At 32.7% G+C, this 23303-nt stretch overlaps 1 protein-coding gene across 2 annotated transcripts; it reads left to right on the top strand.

Annotated features, from left to right (window-relative positions):
• The first annotated feature begins 6442 nt into the window (after window positions 1-6442).
• Window positions 6443-22629, top strand: LOC143073062 (solute carrier family 23 member 2-like). Of its 2 annotated transcripts, none has more exons than XM_076248305.1 (11): window positions 6443-6676; window positions 13555-13727; window positions 15060-15154; window positions 15543-15625; window positions 16294-16475; window positions 17163-17283; window positions 18178-18334; window positions 19121-19374; window positions 20144-20417; window positions 21543-21638; window positions 22185-22629. In XM_076248305.1, the coding sequence occupies exons 1-11, from the start codon at window positions 6542-6544 to the stop codon at window positions 22469-22471; spliced, it is 1857 nt and encodes a 618-aa protein (XP_076104420.1). In that variant the 5' UTR covers window positions 6443-6541; the 3' UTR covers window positions 22472-22629. The 2 variants fall into 2 exon arrangements, with proteins under 2 accessions (XP_076104420.1, XP_076104421.1); XM_076248306.1 differs by lacking the exon at window positions 6443-6676 and adding an exon at window positions 9805-9944.
• The last annotated feature ends 674 nt before the right edge of the window (window positions 22630-23303 follow it).

Raw genomic sequence — 23303 nt, 5'->3', positions numbered from 1 at the left:
ATAAGCGAATAGGTAACGAATAGGTAACGAATAGGTAACAGGGTATTAACCGAGCGCTGGAACGGGTACATGCGCGCTAATAGGCTAATTTCATCTCTAAGAACACATTCTTACCACCAGAGACCTGAACACAATTAAAAAACGATTTATTTCAAGGTGCACCGTATACCCCGCGCATTAAAAGCGAATAAGTAACGAATAGGTAACAGGTTATTTACCGAGCGCTGGAACGGGTACATGCGCTCTAATGGGGTCATTTCATCTCTAAGAACACATTGTTACCACCAGAGATATGAATTTAATTGAAAATCCTTTTCTAAAAGGTGCAACGTACAACAAATGTACTATAAGTGAATAGGTAACGAAAAGGTAACGAATAGGTAACAGGGTATTAACCGATCGCTGGAACGAGTACATATGCGCTTATAGGGGTATTTCATCTATAAGAACACATTATTACCACCAGAGATATGAACACAATTGGAAATCCTTTTCTAAAAGGTGCAACGTACAACAAACTTTTTAAAAGCGAATTAGTAACGAATATTTAACAGGGTATTATCCGACCGCTGGAACGGATACAAATGCACTTATAGAGTTATATCACCTCTAAGAGCCCAAATCTTCCACCAGAGACAACAAAACAATTGAAAATCATGTTTTAAAAGGTGCAACGTAAGATACACGTATTATAAGCGAATTATAAGCGAGTGATGGAACGAATTAAACAAGGTAATAGCATGCTCCGAAACGATGTACACCCTGCTTACATGTTTAACTCTACCACATTATGTAAGTATGTGCCTGTCCCTAGACAAGAGCCTGAAATTAAGTAGTTATCGTTTGTTTTTGTGTTACATATTTCCGTTTATTTTTTTGTATATGAAATACGGCCGTCAGTTTTGTTGTTTGAATTGTATGAGGTTGTCATGTCTGGGCCTTTTATAGGTGACTACACGGTTTGGGCTATGCTCATTGTTGAAGGCCGTACAGTGAACTATAGTTGATAATTTCTGTGTCATTTTGGTCTAATGTGGAGTGTTGTCTCATTGGCAATCATACCACATCTTCGTTTTTACGCCAGCGCTAACACGGTGATTTCATCCCGTCGAACCAAGATCCATCTTCAAACATACGGACATAAAGCAGTTAAAAGGTAGAACTTATAAAAAACAAGTAAGGAACAAATGCGTATCGAACATGAAGTAAAAGGATCGGTTGAGCACAAACACATATAAATAGGTCATAAAAAGATCATTTTACCTCAACCAATTCAGAACTATTACCATATGTAAGACTATTAACAACTAGATTTGTAATTGCTAGCAATAACGGAAGGCACCCCTTCCCCCTATTACCAGGTGAGCGGCAGCCATTTTGACAATTCCAAAGTCAAAGAGAGCATCTACAGATGTCTAGTAACATTTTTGCAAAGTTTCATTAAGTTTGAACATTTTGAATTTTTGATATTTTTGCTGTTTCCATGGTTATGGCGGCCATTTTGAAAATTCTAACTTCAAAATCCAACTCTGCCTATGCCAGTTACCATTCCTGTAAAGTTTCATCCAGTTTGCTGAAAATTCTTATTTTTGAAATTTTTGACCTTTTTGCATTGTTTCCATGGTAACAAGACCTATTTTGGAAATTCCAACTCCAATGTTGCTCATCATTACTGTGAAGTTTCATGAAGTTTTGAGCATTTTTAGAATTTTGAAAATTTTGGTGTAGTTTCCATGGCAACATAGTTGTTCCAATGATCGCCAAAATCATCCAACACCTGTACATAGTGGGCACCTACATTGTTTTAAAATATGATGATTCTGAGTTGAAGCATATCCAAACAGTTTAACAAAAACCAAAAACTGATTTTTTTCACAATCGTGCCGTTTCCATGGTAACGGCAGCCATATTAAACTATTCCTTGCCATAATTAAAAAGGGGGAAGGATATTAAAAATCAAATAAGTAACGAATAGGTAACGAATAGGGAATAGGGAATAGGTAACGAATAGGCAACGAATAGGGAATAGGGAATAGGTAACGAATAGGCAACGAATAGGGAATAGGGAATAGGTAACGAATAGGCAACGAATAGGGAATAGGGAATAGGTAACGAATAGGCAACGAATAGGGAATAGGGAATAGGTAACGAATAGGTAACGAATAGGGAATGGGGAATAGGTAACGAATAGGCAACGAATAGGGAATAGGGAATAGGTAACGAATAGGGAATAGGTAACCAACTTGACGCCCATTACTTCATTCTGGTAATTAGTGTACAGCTATAAACGGTTCGCTACATTGTATGCATTTCATTATTTATATAACTGACCTACAGGTGTAGTTATGCCGGACTGTCCAAGTTTTGTGAACAAGAATATTTGAAAATACAGTAGAAAGCATTGAGTGTGTAGGTAAAGGTAATATCTTTGATTAGCTTGCTTGCTAGCTGAACAAATCATTTTGAAAATTTGGTACCATTATTTGAATTTGAAGTATAGTTTTATTGTGCCAGTTGATAATAATTTTTGAGAAACTTTCATACTATGAAAGATGAATAATATGCAAGATTCAAATTAATTTAGTATTGTCATGTGTTTTCCTACTAGACAAATATATTTTGATGTGAAAGGGTTTGTCATTTCCTCTTGTATGGTATTTAAAGATTTAATTGTAATTTTCAGCGAGAAAATCAGTATTTTCCGGATTATTTAAAGAAGATTTAGGTTTATTTTCATTATTGGAGTTTAATCCAAATTTAAATCACTTTAATGCAAATATGAGATAATTCGTGTTTTTCTCAAGAAGCTAAGAAAACATATACAACCTGAAAATTGCTCAGCGTATCTGCTATGTCTGAGAAAATCTCGGCTTATCCCACTTAATGCAAGATAGAGATACAGGTAGTTCAGGATGTCAAATAGTATGACAAAAAAAAATGAGATTTTTCAGATGAAAATGGTTAGTGTTTTGTATATTATTGAAAACGCAATATTCTCTGTTGCCATTTAGAAAATGTTCATCGCTTTTACCGAGCCTTCGACTATTGCTGAAAAAGGAGACATATAGCGATCCTACATTCCGTCGTCGTCGGCAGCGTCCACAAATTTTCAATCAGTGGTTAAAGTTTTTGAAATTTTAATAACTTTCTTACTCTATTTTGGATTTCTACCAAATTTGGACAGTTCTAAGCTTGTTAATGCACATAAGATAGAATCCTGAAATAAATTAAAAAAAAAATTCCTGTTTATCCTTATTTTGCTTATAAATGGACTTAGTTTTTGCCAGTTAACATTAAATTCGCTCTGTGGTTAAAAAAATAGCAATTTTTATATAACTTTCTTAAACTATCCCGCATTTTTACCAAACTTGGACAGAAGGTTGTTTATGATCATAAAATAGTATCCAGACATAAATTTTGTAAAATGAAATCCTGTTTAGCCGTATTTTACTTATAAATGGCCTTATCATTTTTCTGCCAGTTAACATTTATTAGCTTCATAAAGTAGGCGAGACACTGCGTTCCGCGGAACCCTTACGATTTTTTTCTTTTGAAAGTCATTAACGATAGCCAATTGTTCTGTGACAATATCGTCTCATGAAGCTGGTTAAGGTCAATCAAATTAACGCTTTTTTGTATTATTTTTTCTTTGCATCTCAGCAAAAAAGGAACATGCCACAACCATAATGGAAATTTCTATCTATTTATCTACGGATGAATAAGTTTCAAGATAACAGGCAAATTAAAAAAAAATGTATACGTCGTAGTTGAACTAAAAGGGCGAAAGATAGCAGAGGAACATTCTGATTTGATTTAACTCATAGAACTTCAAAATGGTATATTGTACATACAACTCGAAAGAAAACCGACAATACGAATTTTGATGCCCCACCTACGATAGTACAGGGGCATCATGTTTTCTGGTCTGTGCGTCCGTTCGTTCGTCAGTTTGTTCGTTCGTCTGTCCTGCTTCAGGTTAGAGTTTTTGGTCAAGGTAGTTTTTGATGAAGTTGAAGTCCAATCAACTTGAAACTTAGTATGCATGTTCACTATGATAATTTTATTTTTTATGATCTTTCTAATTTTAATGCCAAAATAGAGTTTTTACCCCAATTTCATGGTCCACTGAACATAGAAAATGAAAGTGCGAGTGGGGCATCCGTGTTCTATGGACACATTCTTGTTAGTTGTGCCTTTAAATAGCTTTTTTTGAATTCTTAGTTATGCGAAAAAGATAGTTGTGATTAGATTTTAGGCATGCTTCAGTTTAAGCATGTTTATATGTTCTTTAAAAACTTTTGATAGCGCTTTGCATGTATCTGAATGTGCATGTTCTGTATTTATATATTTTGATATAATAAAGGTACTTTTAAAATCTCATCTCTTTTATGTTATATAGTTATGTTCGGTATATAAAGCTCTCAAGTGTGTACTACTATATACATGTGAGTCGAATCCAAATAAAAATTCGTTTTCGTATTTCCAATACAGTGTCAATACATTTTTTTTATCCGTATACATGAATATATCAAAATTTTTGCTTCTTTTGATTTGTTAATAAAAGTTTGACATTTTACTTTTTTTTAAAACTAGGTATCGTCTGAGTGATTTCTTTAAAAGACACGTCGTTCTGTAAAGAAGTAACTCCATACAACCATATAAAGACATCAAACCAAGACGCATGCAGCCTGCTGGCTTTTGAAATAATTATTAAAGCTATATGACATTTATTGAAAGAAATCACCGAAAAGATCTGTATTTCTTTTAAATAATAAGATTATATAGAACAAAAAATCTAAAAAAATCTACGAGAATTTATACAAAAATACTTGTTTTTTTTTTTAGATCGCGACTATATATATCAAAGTACTGAAGTACTGAACATCGGATGACCGCAGGTTCTTGTGGATGGTCAAAAGCGCATGTCACAGAAACAGATCACATCTCTATACCTGAAACTTGGGTTAATTTACAGAGATATTTTTTTCTGATAGAAGTTCGTGCTTGGATGATGAATAAATGACAGGAAATTCAACCTCACCGTAATAACTATTATATTGTAGTGCAAGAAATCAGTATACCTTGGACTATTATACTTATATAATAATAGTCGTAGAGAATACACTGGTTTGTTGTTATATATATTATTAATATTACGATTGCATTTATATATAATTTTCATCTATTTGTATATGATAATTCTATTCTACTATTATTATAGTGCAGTGCAAGTGCATGGTGGACACTCTTCTGTAAAAAAATCAAAGCCTTAAAGGCTGTAAAAGCAATTGCTGCCATGTTAATGTTTTGGGGACTTTTATTTTTCATCTACATATATAAGAATTAAACCTGACAGGACATGGTTGTCTAGTGAAAAGCAAGAAGGTTTTGACTTTATATCAATAAAAGACTTAAGCAGGAAATCATGTTTAATATGTTTTATATTTCACAAGGAGACAACAAGTTTACCAGGCTAAAGTTGGGGTAATTATGGATTATCCCCTGGTAGTGTTTGTAACTGGGCAATAATTACTTTTATTTATTTAATTTTAACAATTTTCATAATTAATTTAAATTAACCATTCAGTTAAAACATTTCACCTTTCGAGACGCTAATGTTGAAAAATGGAACAGAAATAAAACAACTTACAACACATAAACATGTAAAAAATAAATATATATTTCAGCTTACTAAAAATATTTTCATAGTGTTACTTTGACATCATTTCTTAAAACTAAGTCTCACACATAATTGTTCATTTGATATGTGTCATCCTTATGCGATACGAGAAGTTTTCATGTCGATAAATAGTCTTCTTGTCGCTTAATTTATTCTTCTTGTCCGTTCTTGACGCTTCTTGTCGCTAAAATTCTTCTGGTCGTTATTAGTAAGACCGCTATTTTTAGATTACAGGTGGTCATTTACACTACACGTATAACCTGTGTAGTGATTTTTATTTTACGATAAATTTATGAATGAACGATAATTTTATGAATGAACAAGAGCACCTGACCTCTTTCTGAAACACCAATTAAACATATAAAATCGTATTTATTAAGATATAATTCAGTCAAATTTTCACCACTAAATCAACAACTGAAATGATTCCATATTTTGTTGAAACATCGTCCACAACCGGAGAACAGAAATCGCAGGTATGAAAATGCACTTTTTTCACTGGTGTTGAAAACCCAAAACTAATTTGACTATAATTTATGAATGACGGAAATTTAAGCGATAACAATACATCGGAGTGACCTCAAGGTCATCCTCTGTAAAAATGAATTATTCAACGATGAACAAAATGACTACATATACAACGTTATCTAGAATATCGGCTACATTCAGAAAATATTTACAAACAAAACAATCAATACAATGTCAATTTACTAAGATTTAACAAATTTTTAAATAGACTATCTGAAACGAAGTAAATTGTCCATCCTCCGGAAATATTATTTTCTGTGTAAGGCTTGGTGATCATTGAATGATGATATATATACTTACATAAATATCCCCAGGATTTACAAGGCAAGAGTGATGGACAACCATAACTTTGAGGACGACAGGCTAGATGCGGACTTGGATGAACTTGGTGTAGATGAGAAATCTACTGTTATATATGGAGTTGAAGATACACCAGCTCCTCACATGTGTGTTGTGTTCGCTTTACAGGTATTTTCACATTTCATAACATACTATTTTCATTTATGTTTCGTTGACTTATTCACTTTTTACGTATGTATTACTAAATAATTTAGCAAACTAAGTATACTGGACGAACTAAGTTGAACATACTATGCTCCAAAAATATTATAAGAGTAGTAGTAGTATGGAAATCCAACCGATGGGTTAAAAGGAGATTCCTTTCAAATAGATATGACAAGTTACATGCTATAGTGGACCCTAAAGGAGATTCCTTTCATATAGATATGACAAGTTACATGCTATGCCATAGTGGACCCTAAAGGAGATTCCTTTCATATGGATATGACAAGTTACATGCTATGCCATAGTGGACCCTAAAGGAGATTCCTTTCATATAGATATGACAAGTTACCGTGGCATGCTATGCCATAGTGGACCCAAAAGGAGATTCCTTTCATATAGATATGACTAGTTACATGCTATGCCATAGTGGACCCTACAGGAGATTCATTTCATATAGATATGACAAGTTACATGCTATGCCATAGTGGACCCTAAAGGAGATTCCTTTCATATAGATATGACAAGTTACATGCTATGCCATAGTGGACCCTAAAGAAGATTCCTTTCATATAAATATGACAAGTTACATGCTATGCCATAGTGGACCCTAAAGGAGATTCCTTTCATACAGATATGACAAGTTACATGCTATGCCATAGTGGACCCTAAAGGAGATTCCTTTCATATAAATATGACAAGTTACATGCTATGCCATAGTGGACCCTAAAGAAGATTCCTTTCATAGAGATATGACAAGTTACATGCTATGCCATAGTGGACCCTAAAGAAGATTCCTTTCATAGAGATATGACAAGTTACATGCTATGCCATAGTGGACCCTAAAGGAGATTCCTTTCATATAGATATGACAAGTTACATGCTATGCCATAGTGGACCCTAAAAATCATTCTGATAAAAATGAGAAAAGGAAATAAATTAATAGAGTAAAATTTCAAATGAAATCCATTCACTGGTTTAAGAGGCATGACCGGTTTAGAACTATTTTCGGATTATTAATTTTAAAATATACTGTTGCTTTATGTTTGATGATTCTGTAATTTCATTGAAAATAAACTCATCATAGATACCAGGACTAAATTTTATATATACGCCAGACGCGCGTTTCATTTACAAAAGACTCATCAGTGACGCTCGAATCCCAAAAATGTTAAAAAAGCCAAATGAAGTACGAAGTTGAAGAGCATAGAGATCCAAAATTCATAAAAGTATTTCCAAATACAGCTAAGGTAATCTATGCCTGAGGTAGAAAAGCCTAAGTATTTCAAAAAAATCAAAATTTTGTAAACAGTTAATTTATAAATATAACAATATCTATGATAATTCATGTCAGCACAGAAAAAGTGCTGACTACTGGGCTTGTAATACCCTCGGGGGAAATAAATCTCCACCAGCAGTGGCATCGACCCAGTGGTTGTAAATAAACTCATCATAGATACCAGGATTAAATTTTATATATACGCCAGACGCGCGTTTCGTCTACAAAAGACTCATCAGTGACGCTCGAATAAAAAAAATGTTAAAAAAGCCAAATAAAGTACGAAGTTGAAGAGCATAGAGATCCAAAATTCCTAAAAGTGTTTCCAAATACAGCTTAGGTAATCTATGCCTGCGGTTAAAAGCCTTAGTATTTCAAAAAATTAAAAAATTTTGTAAATCCACCTTTACATTTAGGAGGAATCGAAAGTACAATTGCTATCCCAATTTCATTCATGCAGATTCTAATAAACTATCTGTTTGCAGAAGGAAACACCACATGCCATTTAGATAAATAATAATAACTGTTATAGAAAGGGGACGTTTAAAAGATAGAACAACGAACCAGACAGTGAAATAGAAGTACGAACCAATGAAATGATCACAAACCGCTACTATTTGATGAGGATTTGGTCAGTTTTATAATAAAACACATCACATCAGTTTAGAATCTCACGAAGATAAAATCAGATGACTTTAACGGTTTCTTATCATGTTATGGCTTTAGTCTGAGGCTTTAGTACAAAAATATAAGATAAATTCAACGTAATACAAACGAAGGCTTCAAGCTATAAATATCCATTACGTTTTCTGTTAGAGACCTATCATAATCAGAAAATGGATCCGGATTCCTATATTCTGAATATTAACAAGTCAGTTTAACAATCTTTTTCTAAACTGATTAATTACATTGCCTAGCATGATTAAGCCTTAGATATCAATAAATATGACCAAATCTACTTTCACAATGCTTTGTGTTCCAATTTGTTATATTGCCATCTCTTCGAACATATTTTAATTAACGGTAAGACAACACAAATCAGTCAATTTCTTTCACATTACTCTTTAATTTTCCGTCACTATATTTCTACCTGAATTAATATTACTACTCAAATATAAATTTTTAAAACAGTTTGTTAAACAGTAAGACATGTTTTAAAACATGTACTAGGTTAAGTATTTACTTCTATACCTGGTAATATAAGTATTTTGTTTTTAGTACACGGATGTCTAATTGTCAACATTAGTTTTATTGCATCATGAGTCTTCTTTAACTATCAAGGTGCATTAGTTACTATTGATCATTTGCAAGTTTATAATTTAGAGATTGACACCGCGTAGTTTGTTAAATATATATTTCTACGTAAGCCCAAAAACATACATGCAAAAGTTGTGTTTGTATACGCATGGTCTTCCTGGCCGTATATGAGTGAAAGGCTGGAACAAAGAGTTTTGTATATGCATGGTCTACCTTTTGCTTATATATGACTGAAAAACTGGAACAAAGAACGACCCAATTGGTTTAGACTAAAAGCTAATAGGTATGGATTAAGAGCGAATAATATAATTAGATTTTCAATCCCGTTTGGAGCAAACACATGCTATTTATACATTTATGTACATCTTGAATAGGTCAGTCACATTTTATATCAATAGATCTCTGAACAAACGTAATTAACTTTTGTGGATTTTTATGCTTTTGTCATTTTATTTCTAATTTGACCCTATGGTCAACTTCAGATCAAAAGTCTTTCACATTAAATTATTTATCTTAGAGACACAAATATTTGTTATTCCTATGTTTAAACTATATAACAGTTCTTCACATAAGTATGGCCTTATTAAGTATCAATACCTGTTCAGGTAGAAAACAAACATGGGTGCACAGGATAACGACGTTTTCTTTCATGTTGAAGATGTCCCTTCTCCTCATATGTGTTTTATTTTTGCATTACAGGTAAGAATTAACCAAAGCTAATTTTGTACTTCAGCCAAGAATAAATGTATTGAAAATATTTAGAAAAAAAGTTCATTTTTTAAAATGAAAGTTTGTTTTGATATGCATTTTTCCTATGTTAGATTGTCCCGTAAGTATCGGTCCGAAGATCGAGTACATTTGGGCGTAATTTTTTTTAATTTTTGTTACTTTTCATAATTCTTAATCTCATGATTTCGTTTTGTTTGTTATTATTATTCAAATCGCTCCCATTCATCCAAATATATAAACATTTTCATGTTCATCATGTTCATTGTCCATTTTTACATCCATGTCTAGAATTTTTGAATTTCATAATACACCATCGTTACTCGATACGTAACAAATATTAAGTTCACATTCTGAATGAGAACAGGGTTGCGTTCAATATCGTAGCGTCTGCGTAGTGCTACGTAGATTTTGACTATTGAACGTGTAGCTATAGACTAGTTGTTACATAATTATTGATAGCAGCTACGTAACCGCTACGATATTGAACACACCCCAGCTACATAAATATTATTAGCAGCTAGACTAGCTACTCGTTCAGTAGACAAAAATCTACGCAGCACTAGATAGCGGCTACGATATTGAACGCAACCAAGGGTCGTGTTCAATATCGTAGCAGCTACTTAGCTGGGTTGAGTTCAATATCGTAGCAGCTACGTAGCGGCTACGTAGCTGCTATCAATATCCATGTAACAACTAGTCTATAGCTACACATACAATAGTCAAAATCTAAGTAGCACTACGTAGCCGCTACGATATTGAACGCAACCAAGCTATCAATATATATGTAGAAACTATTGGCTTACTACACGTTCAATAAACAAAAATCTACGTAGCACTACGTAGCAGCTATGATATGGAACGCGGCCCAGTTACGATATGTTCTGAAAATTAAATTGATTGATTTGTTGACGTTGAAATTTATATAGAAATAAAACAGAAAATACTAGTAGCAATCTCTTAGAACGAAAATGTACAGCTACATCGTGATCATTTTCAATTTTTATTTAAGGTAAAATGACAATACCATCTTCTTTCTGTTTTTGGTTCTATTATTTGTGAAGAATTTTTTAACTGCCTCTTGTCTTTTGTGGTTCTAATTTCTTTAATTAGATATAAGAAGATGTGGTATGAGTGCAAATGAGACAACTCTCCACCCAAGTCAATGTGTAAAAAATAAACAATTATTGGCTTAAGTACGGCCTTAAACACGGAGCCTTAGCTCGAACCAAACAGCAAACATCTAGTATAAAATGGCCCCAAAATGACTATAATTGTTAAATAATAATTCAATCAAGAAAACCAACGGTCTAATGTATATACAAAAACGAGAAAAGAGAAACACTATTTTATGTCATGATGTGAATGCCTGTTTTTAAATCGCACTTTAATGTTATAAATTATGTTTTCTGTTTACTCTTGTGAATAGAGATATTTGAAATGTTGATATTGGACAGATATTACTTGTTACGTAATCCACTAAGACCCACAACCTTTAGGAGCAAATATGTAGACCTATTCCGAGCATTATATAATAGTTAAACCTCAGTAAGAAGTATTATTTGAATCAGACTTTTTTTGTTGAGAAAAAGGGATTATCTGCATCAGCGTGTAGGATTTTTTAAAACTCTTATTACCATAAAGTACTACTATTAAGACAGACATTCACATGTTATGCTTTGATTTGAATTAGACTTATCTCTTCTCTACAATACATGTAGTTATATTGATCGAACCATGCTTTCCTAACAACCCTTTCTAGCTGAAACAATTTTATCCTATGATTTGAATAAACTAGGAACGAGGTAAAATGCGATAACTATTTTTAAGTCGATATCTCGCATGTGTTAATTCGAAGTTTTAATTATCTACCTTTTTCTAATAATTTTCAAAATTGTCTTCAGCCTTCAAATTATTGATATCTGCCTTGTAAAATGTATTATAGTACGCCAAAATTGTCCATTTAAGTTCTAGTGTAATTTTTTGGAACAGATTTGAAAACTAAACGTTGTCCTTTTTCGACCAGTTATATATATACAACTGGTCTAAACATCAACCCAACAATGTTAGATCTGTAAAATTTGCGAAATTTGTTCTTCCCTCGCCGGGATCCGAAACCATGCTACTGAGATATCGTGACACCAAATCGCCTGCACTGTAGCCGTCCCGCTAGACCACACAACCACCTGGGCTTCAAAAATGAAGCTTTCGGTGGCCGGGTGTTACCTTTCCACGTCAGTTTTAATCTAGCGTCGTACTACAGCACATGATATATAAGGCATGTGGATGTTATTTTTACAGATCAGCTAAATTATCTATAGTAAAGGATCCTACAGATTAATGTAAGATACAGTCACATAAAAATAATTATATTTATAAGTACGTCTGAGCCAGTGACAACTCTATGTATATCTCACTGATTTAGGAAGTTAAAATGGTCAAATTATCAATTCAGTTATCATAGTGTATTTGAGCATCCGATTAGGAAATGATATCATAACATAATCATATAAGAAACACCACTCTTATACAACTACTGATCTATTTATTTGACATAGTTTTTGTTTGTTATCAACTCCTGCTACTTATGTCAACCCAGAGATAGCAAATTGTCTAAAATGTTTGTATGTAAACATTAAGATGATTTTTGTTAACACGTTAAACGTTTAGGGGTTATAACTTTTGAAGATTTTCATAAAAGATCATGAGATGATTGATTTTAGTCTTGACGTTCGACTTTTATTATTAGACGTACCCTTTAATTTACTGTTTACAAAATTTGAATTTTGAAATACTAAGGCTCTTCTACCTCAGGCATAGATTACCTTAGCTGTATTTGGCAAAACTTTTAGGAATTTTGGTCCTCAATGCTCTTCAACTTCGTACTTTATTTGGCCTTTTTAACTTTTTGGATTCGAACGTCACTGATGAGTCTTTTGCAGACGAAACGCGCGTCTGGCGTATATACAAGTCCTAGTATCTATGATGAGTTAATTTTCGTATATATTCTTATTTTATCGGACTACATGACACAATTAATGACTTAAAAACTGAAATGTAAAAGAATCGAAAGAAATTAGCTGTTCATAGCCCCAAAAATCAGCAATATATGATGACCAAGTCATTTAAAAGAAGAATTTATAATTTAAAGTATCGACAAACAGCGTGTATTACAAGAAGAGTGCTTACGTGAAGACATTTTCTGTCATTATCGTCAAGCTGTTGACCAAGTATGAACCCTATCAGTTCAGTAGTTCCTGAGAAAAAGTGTGACAAACGATTTTATTTTTATTCAATACATTGAAAAAATTCAAGAATCGACACAAAAAGTCTGACAGATCGGAATATGTGCATGACTTCTCCATATTGGTAAATAGAGCCATTACACCATAAAGATATTTACTGCAGTGTTCTCGTTGTAGGAAAATGATCTTGACCGTGTTATCTGTTTTACTATTGCATTCCCTCTATAGACAATATATTATTCCTTAGTTGTTCTGGTTGTTGATAGCGACGAAAGTTTGCAAATACAAAACAAAATACCAATTTATTGTAATGTTGTTTTTTTTGTCTTTTTTTTCAGCAAGCTATATTATGTATTGGAAGTACATTGTCCATACCGTTTATTCTCGGGGACCAGCTATGTACCGACTTATTTCCAGCACAGGAAAAAGCTAATGTCATAGCCCAACTTTTAAGTATCTCAATGTTCATGTGTGGACTTGCTACACTTTTACAAACAACGTTTGGGGTAAGGTAAGTACTATTCGAAATGTTTGGCCCCCAATGCTCTTCCACTTTGTACTCGTTTGGCTTTATTTTAACTTTTTTTTATCCGAGCGTCACTGGTGAGTCTTATGTAGACGAAAAGCGCGTCTGGCGTAATACATTATAATCTTGGTACCTTTGATAACTATTTATATAGTATACATTTGTTCGTACTCTTCGTTGATATCAATTATTTGTGTTCTTTCCTTGTCTTTATCTGATTCATACAGGAAACAAGAATAAGGACCTTTAGATTATACTTTTCTCATTAACGTCGATTGAGATGAATCGTCATATCACATATTAGTAAAACAATTAAAAGACACATGAAAAAAAAATGTGATTATATTAAAATGAAAGAACTAAAGTTATTAAAAAATGAATATCATTAACATTTAAGAAATAATCTTAAAATCTGCGGATTGACTCCACATTAGTGCGTTAGTCCGATCGATTCACGGTATCTATAGTTTTTACCAAGATACTATGATTGGTGCCAATGCTGTACTACTTTGGATTTAGAGGGGGTCATTCAATCCTTATTTCACGATAAAGCATGATAAATGCAGTATATAAAATTACATGTTTATGACATCATGATGCAGAAACTAATGTTTAGTACGCTTAAAACTTACTATGTATGGACCAATCTGGTATATTTTAAAGTTGGTAAGGAATATGACAACCAAATTCATTACAACCTCTAGCACTATAAGCAAAATTTGCTAAGGTCAATGCTTTTATGCCCAATAAAATCGCTACACGATTAAAAGCTTTCCGTTCTTATAATTACTTTATTTCATAATTCAATAATGATTGACTTCAACTTGGAATGAAAAAATGCATTTGCTCATGTTTAGTTTCGGGCATACTTCATAAATATAAGGAATGTGATTTAAATAACCATGAAGACTTTCAACAATGAGCAAAACAGAATTGTTATTTTGTTTCAGCAGTAGATAACAGCATAACATACACATTTGATTGAACATTTTGTCAGAGTTAAAATGACTTGTCGTAAAAATAAGAGGGTACACATTTTATCACGAAGAACGATTACCAAAGAACTAGAACAGCTGTATAACTGAAGATGAACAGGGAAATATTAAAAATTTAACTAAATATCAATTCTTAAAAAAATATTCTTGTCTTGACAATAAAGAGTTAAAATTAAACGTTTGGCAGTTTATGCGAATCCATTGCCACCGTGTTTGCTACTATCTACGAAAATATATTTTCATAATTAATTGCACATACATGAATAACGTAGTGCATGGTTTTTTATGTTTACAATTCATGGCTGCATGTTTCCTTTTGCAGATTAGGAATAATACAAGGAGGATCGCATGTTTTTATTGCTCCAATTGTTGCCATGATGTCTTTAGAAAAATGGAAATGTCCAACAAGTCTTGAAAGTAAGAATTGTATTATAGAATTAAAGTGTTGTTATGCGATATGCCAACCGCAGAAAATGTCAATGCATATTAAAGTAAAAAAGAGCCTAGGGCGGAAGATACCAAGAGAACATTCAACAAGTAACAATCAACGCACTGACAAGAAACGAAACACAGCGAAAAGACGAACAAGTCCATAAGGCATTACATAAAGACTAAAGACTAAGCAACATAAACCCAAATATAAAAAAAAAAACCATCCATGATAAACAATACATTGCAGACCGTTTTGAAGACCGTGCTTTGACCTATACTTGTTTACTTTTCTTATTGGTAGTCATACCACATCTTCTTATATTATCTAGAGAAATACAAACACGATTTATATTTTATGAAATTATTATTTCAGTTCCATCAGCAAATGGGACAAATAGTACGACTTTTATGAACCAGGATCAGAAAGATGAATTGTGGCAGAGCAGACTAAGAGAGGTTTGTATGGATAGTGATGGTGTTAGTAGTTGTGTCCAGATTAACCCCATAGATTTGAAGAAAAGTTTATCTAAAATATGTTAGTTGTATACCAGAGAGAGACTGCATGATCAACGTTTAATTCTTTCGATCAATAATTGTTATTTTTTTTTTAGTTGCATACCAGAGAGAGACTGAATGATCAACGTTTAATTCTTTCGATCAATAATTGTTATTTTTTTTTAATTATTTTTAACATGTCAGATATATCAGTGAACTTGACAATTGAATTGAAAATATTTCATTGACTCAAAATTCGAAACTTTAACGAACAAAATGACTTCATTGACTTCATTGGCCTGTAATTATTTATTTGTTTTAATTTCTAATGTGATTTGTCTTCTTTGACAGCTATAAAACGGTTCGACATTTCGATTACATAACTCATCTAATAAATAAATGAATACTGGTATGTATTATTTTCATCTTCGATTTTACATCTCATTTAGCTTTTACATGTCTAACTAAATGTACGAACTTTCTTATAAACCAAATAAATTTGAGAACTTTTGACAGTTATTTTTGTTTAAGATGAAACACGAGACAGCCGAAACCTCGTTTGAAGAAAAAAATCATTATCATGCATTTCATGAAAACCAAGATAATACAAGGTGCATGTTATTTTGCAGATTCAGGGAAACTTGATGCTTGCATCATTGATTCAAGTGATTCTGGGATGTACTGGCATTATGGGGCTTCTGCTGAAATACATTGGACCTCTAACAATAGCTCCCACCATATCATTAATAGGACTGTCACTCACTGCTGTCGCGGCAGATTTCAACAGGACACACTGGGGAATAGCAATATTGTAAGTTGAATCTTGATATGAATTGTGTTTTATATGAACTCTTCACTAATTAAGATCTTGATAGGAAGTCCTTCATTTCTGTATTCTTTAATTTTTAGGTCATGTTTCTCTATTATTTTTTCCATTTTTCTCTTTTCTGTATATTGTAGGTCCTCGTTGTTCTCTACTCTTTATTTTGTGGCCCATTTTTCACTATTCTTTACACTTTTTCTCATTATTATCTAATCTGAAAACCTCTATCCACATCTTCGTTAATACCAACTACGACAGCAAAAAACTCAACAATCTAATTTAAATATAGATATCTGATTTCGCTATACTCATTTGGCCATGTTAGATCGTCGATGAAAGTTAAGAAAGATCGTTATTTTGATTAGATTTAAAAATTTAACAAACGAACGGTAGTTCTTACGTTGTACGGATTTCCGAGAAACTAAAAGTTTTTATGATTTGTTCTGCTAACAAAACAACAAAACTATGGGGAATAATTTGAAATATTCAAGTAATTAACTTGTTTTTTTCCATGTTTGGTACAGAAATATGATCAGAGCTCTATCTTGTTAAACATCAATATGCCTCCACCTTATTTAATGGTGAATATAAATAAGTATTGTATCAAATAGAAAAAGCTCAACAATATTTCCATCTTTTAGAACTCGTTTTTGAAATACACTTTTATTTTTACAGGACATTGGTTTTAATTGGATTTTTCACTTTGATTATTGGACGTGTCCGAGTTCCTTGTCTTGGCTTTAGTTTGAAGAAGAAATGTTACGTGTTCAGATATCCAGTGTTTCAACTGATGCCAGTAAGTTGTTTGTTTCTTAGCCTACATAGATAAGTAGTCCTTTCCCGAGACAATTGATGGATTTATTGATTGGTTATTGGTGTTTAACGCCACTTTCAGCACTATAGGCTGTATTGTATCGCTCAGAGGTGGAGAAAGACGGATAGTCTATTATTGAAAATTATAGCATTACACATATTTCAGTATCAACACATTTTATGCAACACATTAACATACTAGCAATTATAAAGATTATGCATTGATAATGAAGGATTTTTATCGAAAAAATATATTTTCATACTTAATATATGAATAAATGTGACCAGATTGTCAATGAAATAACCCTCCACGGAAATGAGACAGTATAGCAAATCTTACTAATATATACATTACATATGGGGTATGGTTTAATGAAACAGCAAACCTTACGAAATAATTAACCAAAAAGAAACCGATATATAAAAGTGTGTGTGTACTAGTATATTTTAAGTGCGCATTTGATATAAATATTTTTTTTTATATTTCTTCGCTACATTAGTAAGTGTCATTCTGTGCAGTAATAACTTATAAAAGTGCACAAAAGTTGAAACTTGATCAATTCAATTATAAACACATATTTGTTGAACAAAAATATTTAAAGGGATTGACATAATTGAACTGTTATAAAAAAAAAGTTTTACAGTTAATGAAAATATCATAAAACGTATAAGAGTTTTACTGATCGTATAAAATAAACATTCTGGGAAGGCCAAACAAATAATATCTATGTTTCCATTTATTAAAAAAAAATATTGGAGTAAGTAGGTACAAACCATTGTAGTTTTATACTGTTAAGCAGTTTAATTTTTTTATTGATTCTTACTTATTCCTGCTGTGTGTGAAACATTTTATCATCACTCTTAACCAATCAAACAGGTACTTCTTAGTGTTGGTATATGCTGGCTTCTGTCCTATATTTTGACGGTGACGGATACTTTAACAAATGACCCTAAATCACCAGCATACAAAGCGAGAACAGATTCACGACTTGATGTTGTATCAGACATTGATTGGTTCTCCTTTCCATTACCTTGTAAGTATATATTTGATTGGTTCTCCTTTCCATTACCTTGTAAGTATAAATTTGATTGGTTCTCCTTTCCATTACCTTGTAAGTATAAATTTGATTGGTTCTCCTTTCCATACCCTTGTAAGTATAGATTGTGAACACCAAGTGTTTAGAAGGCTTTAAGCAGGATTGATTGGTTCTCCTTTCCATGCCCTTGTAAGTATAGATTGTGAACACCAAGTGTTTAGAAGGCTTTAAGCAGGATTGATTGGTTCTCCTTTCGCCCTTGTAAGTATAGATTGCGAACACCACGTGTTTAGAAGGCTTTAAGCAGGATTGATTGGTTCTCCTTTCCATACCCGGCCTTGTAAGTATAGATATATAAAAACAAGTGTTAAGAAGACTTTTAGCAGGATCTGAATTCATTTCCTCCCTCAACATTAATTACAAATATGTTCACTCAAATTTACTTACTGACCTAGCCGCTTCATTCGGACTGGACCATTATGTGTTTCGACAAGTGTATTTCATTCTTCATTGTAATTTGCCTCATGCTAAGCCTGCCCCAATATGTAGCAAATCTGCTGCAGATTTCTCCTCAAGGTGATACACGCCCGGAGGTCGGCTTGTGTGTCTCTTTCCTGACGGAGTCCATTTGAGAGCTTAGGTCAAATGTTCATATTAGTCGATATAATTTAGTTCTTAAATATCTTCCAAAACGTTAAAATGCAAGATGTTGTAATGTATCCTTTCGGTTCAGATAGCTACATATCAAAACATTTAATTCTAGAAAACATTTTTTTTTCTCAGTCAGTTTTGGAATTCCAACTGTGTCGGCTGCAGGATTTGTAGGGATGTTAGGCGCTACTTTATCGTCTGTCATAGAATCAGTTGGAGATTATTTCGCCGCAGCACGCATATCTAATGCATCTCCACCACCACCACATGCAATTAACCGAGGCATAGCCGCGGAAGGTTTCTCCAGTATTATATCAGGTATGGTTGGTGCTGGACATGCAACTACATCATACAGTGGAAATATTGGAGCCATTGGAATCACGAAGGTATTATCTTTTTTCCATAAACAAAAGACAGATAAGATCATAAATATTCCTAGTGAACTGACTATCAGAGCAGTTAACCTTAAATTTTAGCAAAAAGTATCTGAGAAAAAAGAAAATAATACAGTAAAAAAAAAATCAGCAACTGGACATCAGCGTTCATTATCACTGGACTAGTATATATTTGTTTAGGGGCCAGCTGAAGGACGCCTCCGGGTGCGGGAATTTCTCGCTACATTTAAGACCTGTTGGTGACCCTCTGCTGTTGTTTTTTATTTGGTCGGGTTGTTGTCTCTTTGACACATTCCCCATTTCCATTCTCAATTTTATACATGAAGAAGAACCTGGATCAGATTCTGTATAAACTTGGATTTCCCAGTAACCATTTGATTAATACTTACTGGTCAGTATCAAACCAAAGTGGCTGAAATGAATGTGTTCTGCTGTTATATGTCCGATTTGGGTAACAGATCTCCCTGCGGACTGATAAATTGTAATAAATAAATCACCTATAAATCTTACTCGGTGTCCTTCTAGTATATAAATCAGGGTATAAAGATATTTAATAAAGGTCATTTAAAATATAATTGTCTCGAATATGCATGCAAAATAAGCCACCTGACATTAAACAGTTAAACTGTTTGCACCAAAAGTAAATATTCCTAAACATCAGTTGTAATGTCATTATTGAACGGTAGGGTGAAAAGAAATTAGTGAAGGTGAAAATTTACTTGAAATTAGTAAAATGTTGGTGATTAATTCCGTGTTACAGGTAGCAAGCAGACGTGTGTTCCAGGTTGCAGGTTTAATACTTCTCATTGGTGGGATTATCGGTAAATTTGGTGCAGTATTAACACTCATTCCAGATCCTATAATTGGCGGGACATTAACCATCGTCTTTGGTATGGTTGCAGCTGTTGGGATTTCAGTTCTGCAGTTTATAGATTTTTCATCCACAAGAAATTTAACAATTCTTGCTATATCTATGATCCTTGGATTAATGATTCCTCAATGGTTGAGTCAAAATACAGATGCCATTGATACCGGTAAGTATTTTGATCGTCGTGTTCTCATAGGCTAATCACTGGATCTTCCGGTATATACAAGCTAGTTATTTTTTTTAAATGATCGACAGTGCCTTAAATGATTTTTCTAAACATGAATGCAACCATAATCTAACATATTCACACATTTGTGAAATAATCTTAAAAAACTTCTCTTCCAATTATTACGTAGTACTATAGTGGATTCACGCCGGTTATCCCTCTTTTATTGAAAAAAAAGTAACTTCGATTTTGATAAATGAAAAATTCATATGTTATTGTTTTTCAAAACATGATTAATTTTAAACATGATTTTATAGCATTGTGTTTCAGCAATTATATAAGTGACTAAGAAACATACATAAGGAAAATGTACTATATACGTAGTATATCATTTTTTTTATTCTATTTCAAATTCAAATGTTTATTGACAATAAGTCTGTGACACATATACGTGTAGTTGAACACATAGATATACATTGCTTATCTGCCTCCTAAGATTTGGATTTCATATTCCCATGTTATGCAGTTGGTTCACTATCTTCTATATATCAATTCAGCGTTTACAAAACGTTATTTCTTCAATTTACATTACCTACAAGATATTGCGAATTTCTCTGTTTCTATTATTGTCTCGATACATCTTTAGATTTTGTTGATATCTGTTAAAATATTATCAGCAAGACGTTCTATCATATAAGTTTTCAGAATTTTTTATAACTTCTGTTCATAGTAGTTTTATTAGAGTGATCACTCTTCGCATCTACATAATCTGTGTATATCTCTGTAAATATATTTATACCAAAAGAGTGAAAATTCTTTTAGTCTACATATTTCGTGCTTATTTTTGTAAATAAATTACCGAAAAAAGGAATATAAAATAAGTCTACCGATATTGTTACCAAAAGAGTGATAAATATTCGTCTACATAGTTTGTGGATATCTGTGTAGATAATATTATCAAAGACTGATAACTCTGAATGTTTACATACTCTGTGTGTAACTCTTAATATTATCAAAAAGGTTCACATAATACATCTAGTTATTTTATGGGCACCCCCCTGTTTTACTGTCAGAATTCAATTATTCATAAAAGTATTATGAAAAACTGACGGACTTCTTTTACAGGATCTGAGGATTTAGATCAAGTTTTAAAAGTATTACTGGGTACAGCCATGTTTGTTGGTGGAGTACTTGGCTTTATACTGGATAACTTGGTTCCAGGTAAGTCACCGAATCTGTTATGAAAGTCACGATTTCTATATAATTAAAGTGCACACAAAATGGTGACATTAAACTATTGTTTATGGATCATAATGATGAAAAATACAGTGTCTAATTTAGGTTTCAAAAGTGATTAAAGCATCTTTTGATAATCTCCCAGGTAAATAAGACAATTTGTATACAGTGTCGACTATTGTTTAGAAACTTGTGCGTCCTTAGCTTTAGATCCAGTCGACCAAATAAAACAATATACGTCAATGATACGAACAACGTGACATTATAAATAAAACAGCTGCACAAGGACACATGTTATCCCGAAACTAATTCACCCGACATCGACGACTAAAATGGAGCTCAGTAGCTGTGTGTTGTCCCGAATGAATTTGATAGAGACAACAACATATATTAAACAAACTACAAAATAAAAAAAATATGAAGAGACATGACAAAATCTGGTGAGGTTCTTATATTTGAAGGAACACCCACAAACAAATGTAGCAGACTAACCAACTTTTGTTTGCACTATATCCTTTCCTTTTATTATAGGAACATTAGAAGAGCGTGGAATTCTTAAATGGCGGGACAGTTTATACACTAAATCAGGAGGAGCCATGAAACCTGTCATGTACGAATATCCTTACGTTACAAAATATATTAAGAAAATAAATTGTTGTTCATATTTCCCGTTATCCCCAACATTTAACAAAGAATTAAACTGTTCATGCTGTTCAAAAGAAAATCAAACACACGAACCAAGCAAAGGTCAGGAATATCATCTCGCTGTTGGCAATGGAGGTGCGCAGGATTTAGATCATGGTGACACGAAGTTTTAATCATAAGACGTATCCAGAATACAAATGACTCGATGAAAACTAATGGATCTATTTTGTTGTATAAAAATGATTGTAAATACTATTGTTCAAGATGACTGACTGAACAGAATGTAACTGTTGTGTATATCTATATTATGTATAAAACATATTTTGCAAGATTCTTTGTTGAATTTGTATTTTAAAAGAAAACAAGTACCCCCCTCGGTCAAGTGATGTAAAAATACAAACAAAATAAGCCACAAAAACAAGCCAAAAACATCCAACACAAAAACACTCAAAATACTTCTTTTTAGAATATTTATTCGTGGCTCCGTACTTGTGCATCCCGTCATTGTGTTATTGTGCTATGGTAGATTTTTGCATACTTGTCTTTCGTTTTTGCTTGAGAGCTTTGTCTTTTTAGTTTTTTGTTGACATATTTGTTTTTTTATGTTGATTAAGATCATAACACAATGTTCACTGCTGTACCCGTATTTTTGACATTTTTGCCTTTTATGTCACTTGTTTTGTTCACACATCGTTGTCAATACAATGGTATTTTATGCGATTTTTGAGTGAGAGGTGAGAGGTTTAGCTAGCTATGAAACACGAGGTTTAATCTCTATTTTTAACATAAGAAAATGCCTATACAAAGTCAGAAGTCAGCAGTTGTTATCCGTTTATTTAATGTATTTTAGATTTTGCCATTTGTCTACGGAGAGTCCGTTTAGAATTTTCCTCGGAGTTCGGATTTTGATTTCGTTTTGATTTCTATGTGTCTGGAAAAGCATAAAGCACAAAAAACAAACAAATCAAGATTTAGTGAAAAAATTCACGACACGGAAAATGTATA

This window comes from Mytilus galloprovincialis, chromosome 4 (genome assembly GCF_965363235.1).
Source record: "Mytilus galloprovincialis chromosome 4, xbMytGall1.hap1.1, whole genome shotgun sequence".
In the NCBI taxonomy this organism is placed as follows: domain Eukaryota; kingdom Metazoa; phylum Mollusca; class Bivalvia; order Mytilida; family Mytilidae; genus Mytilus; species Mytilus galloprovincialis.
This window is presented reverse-complemented; position numbering and strand designations above follow the sequence as displayed.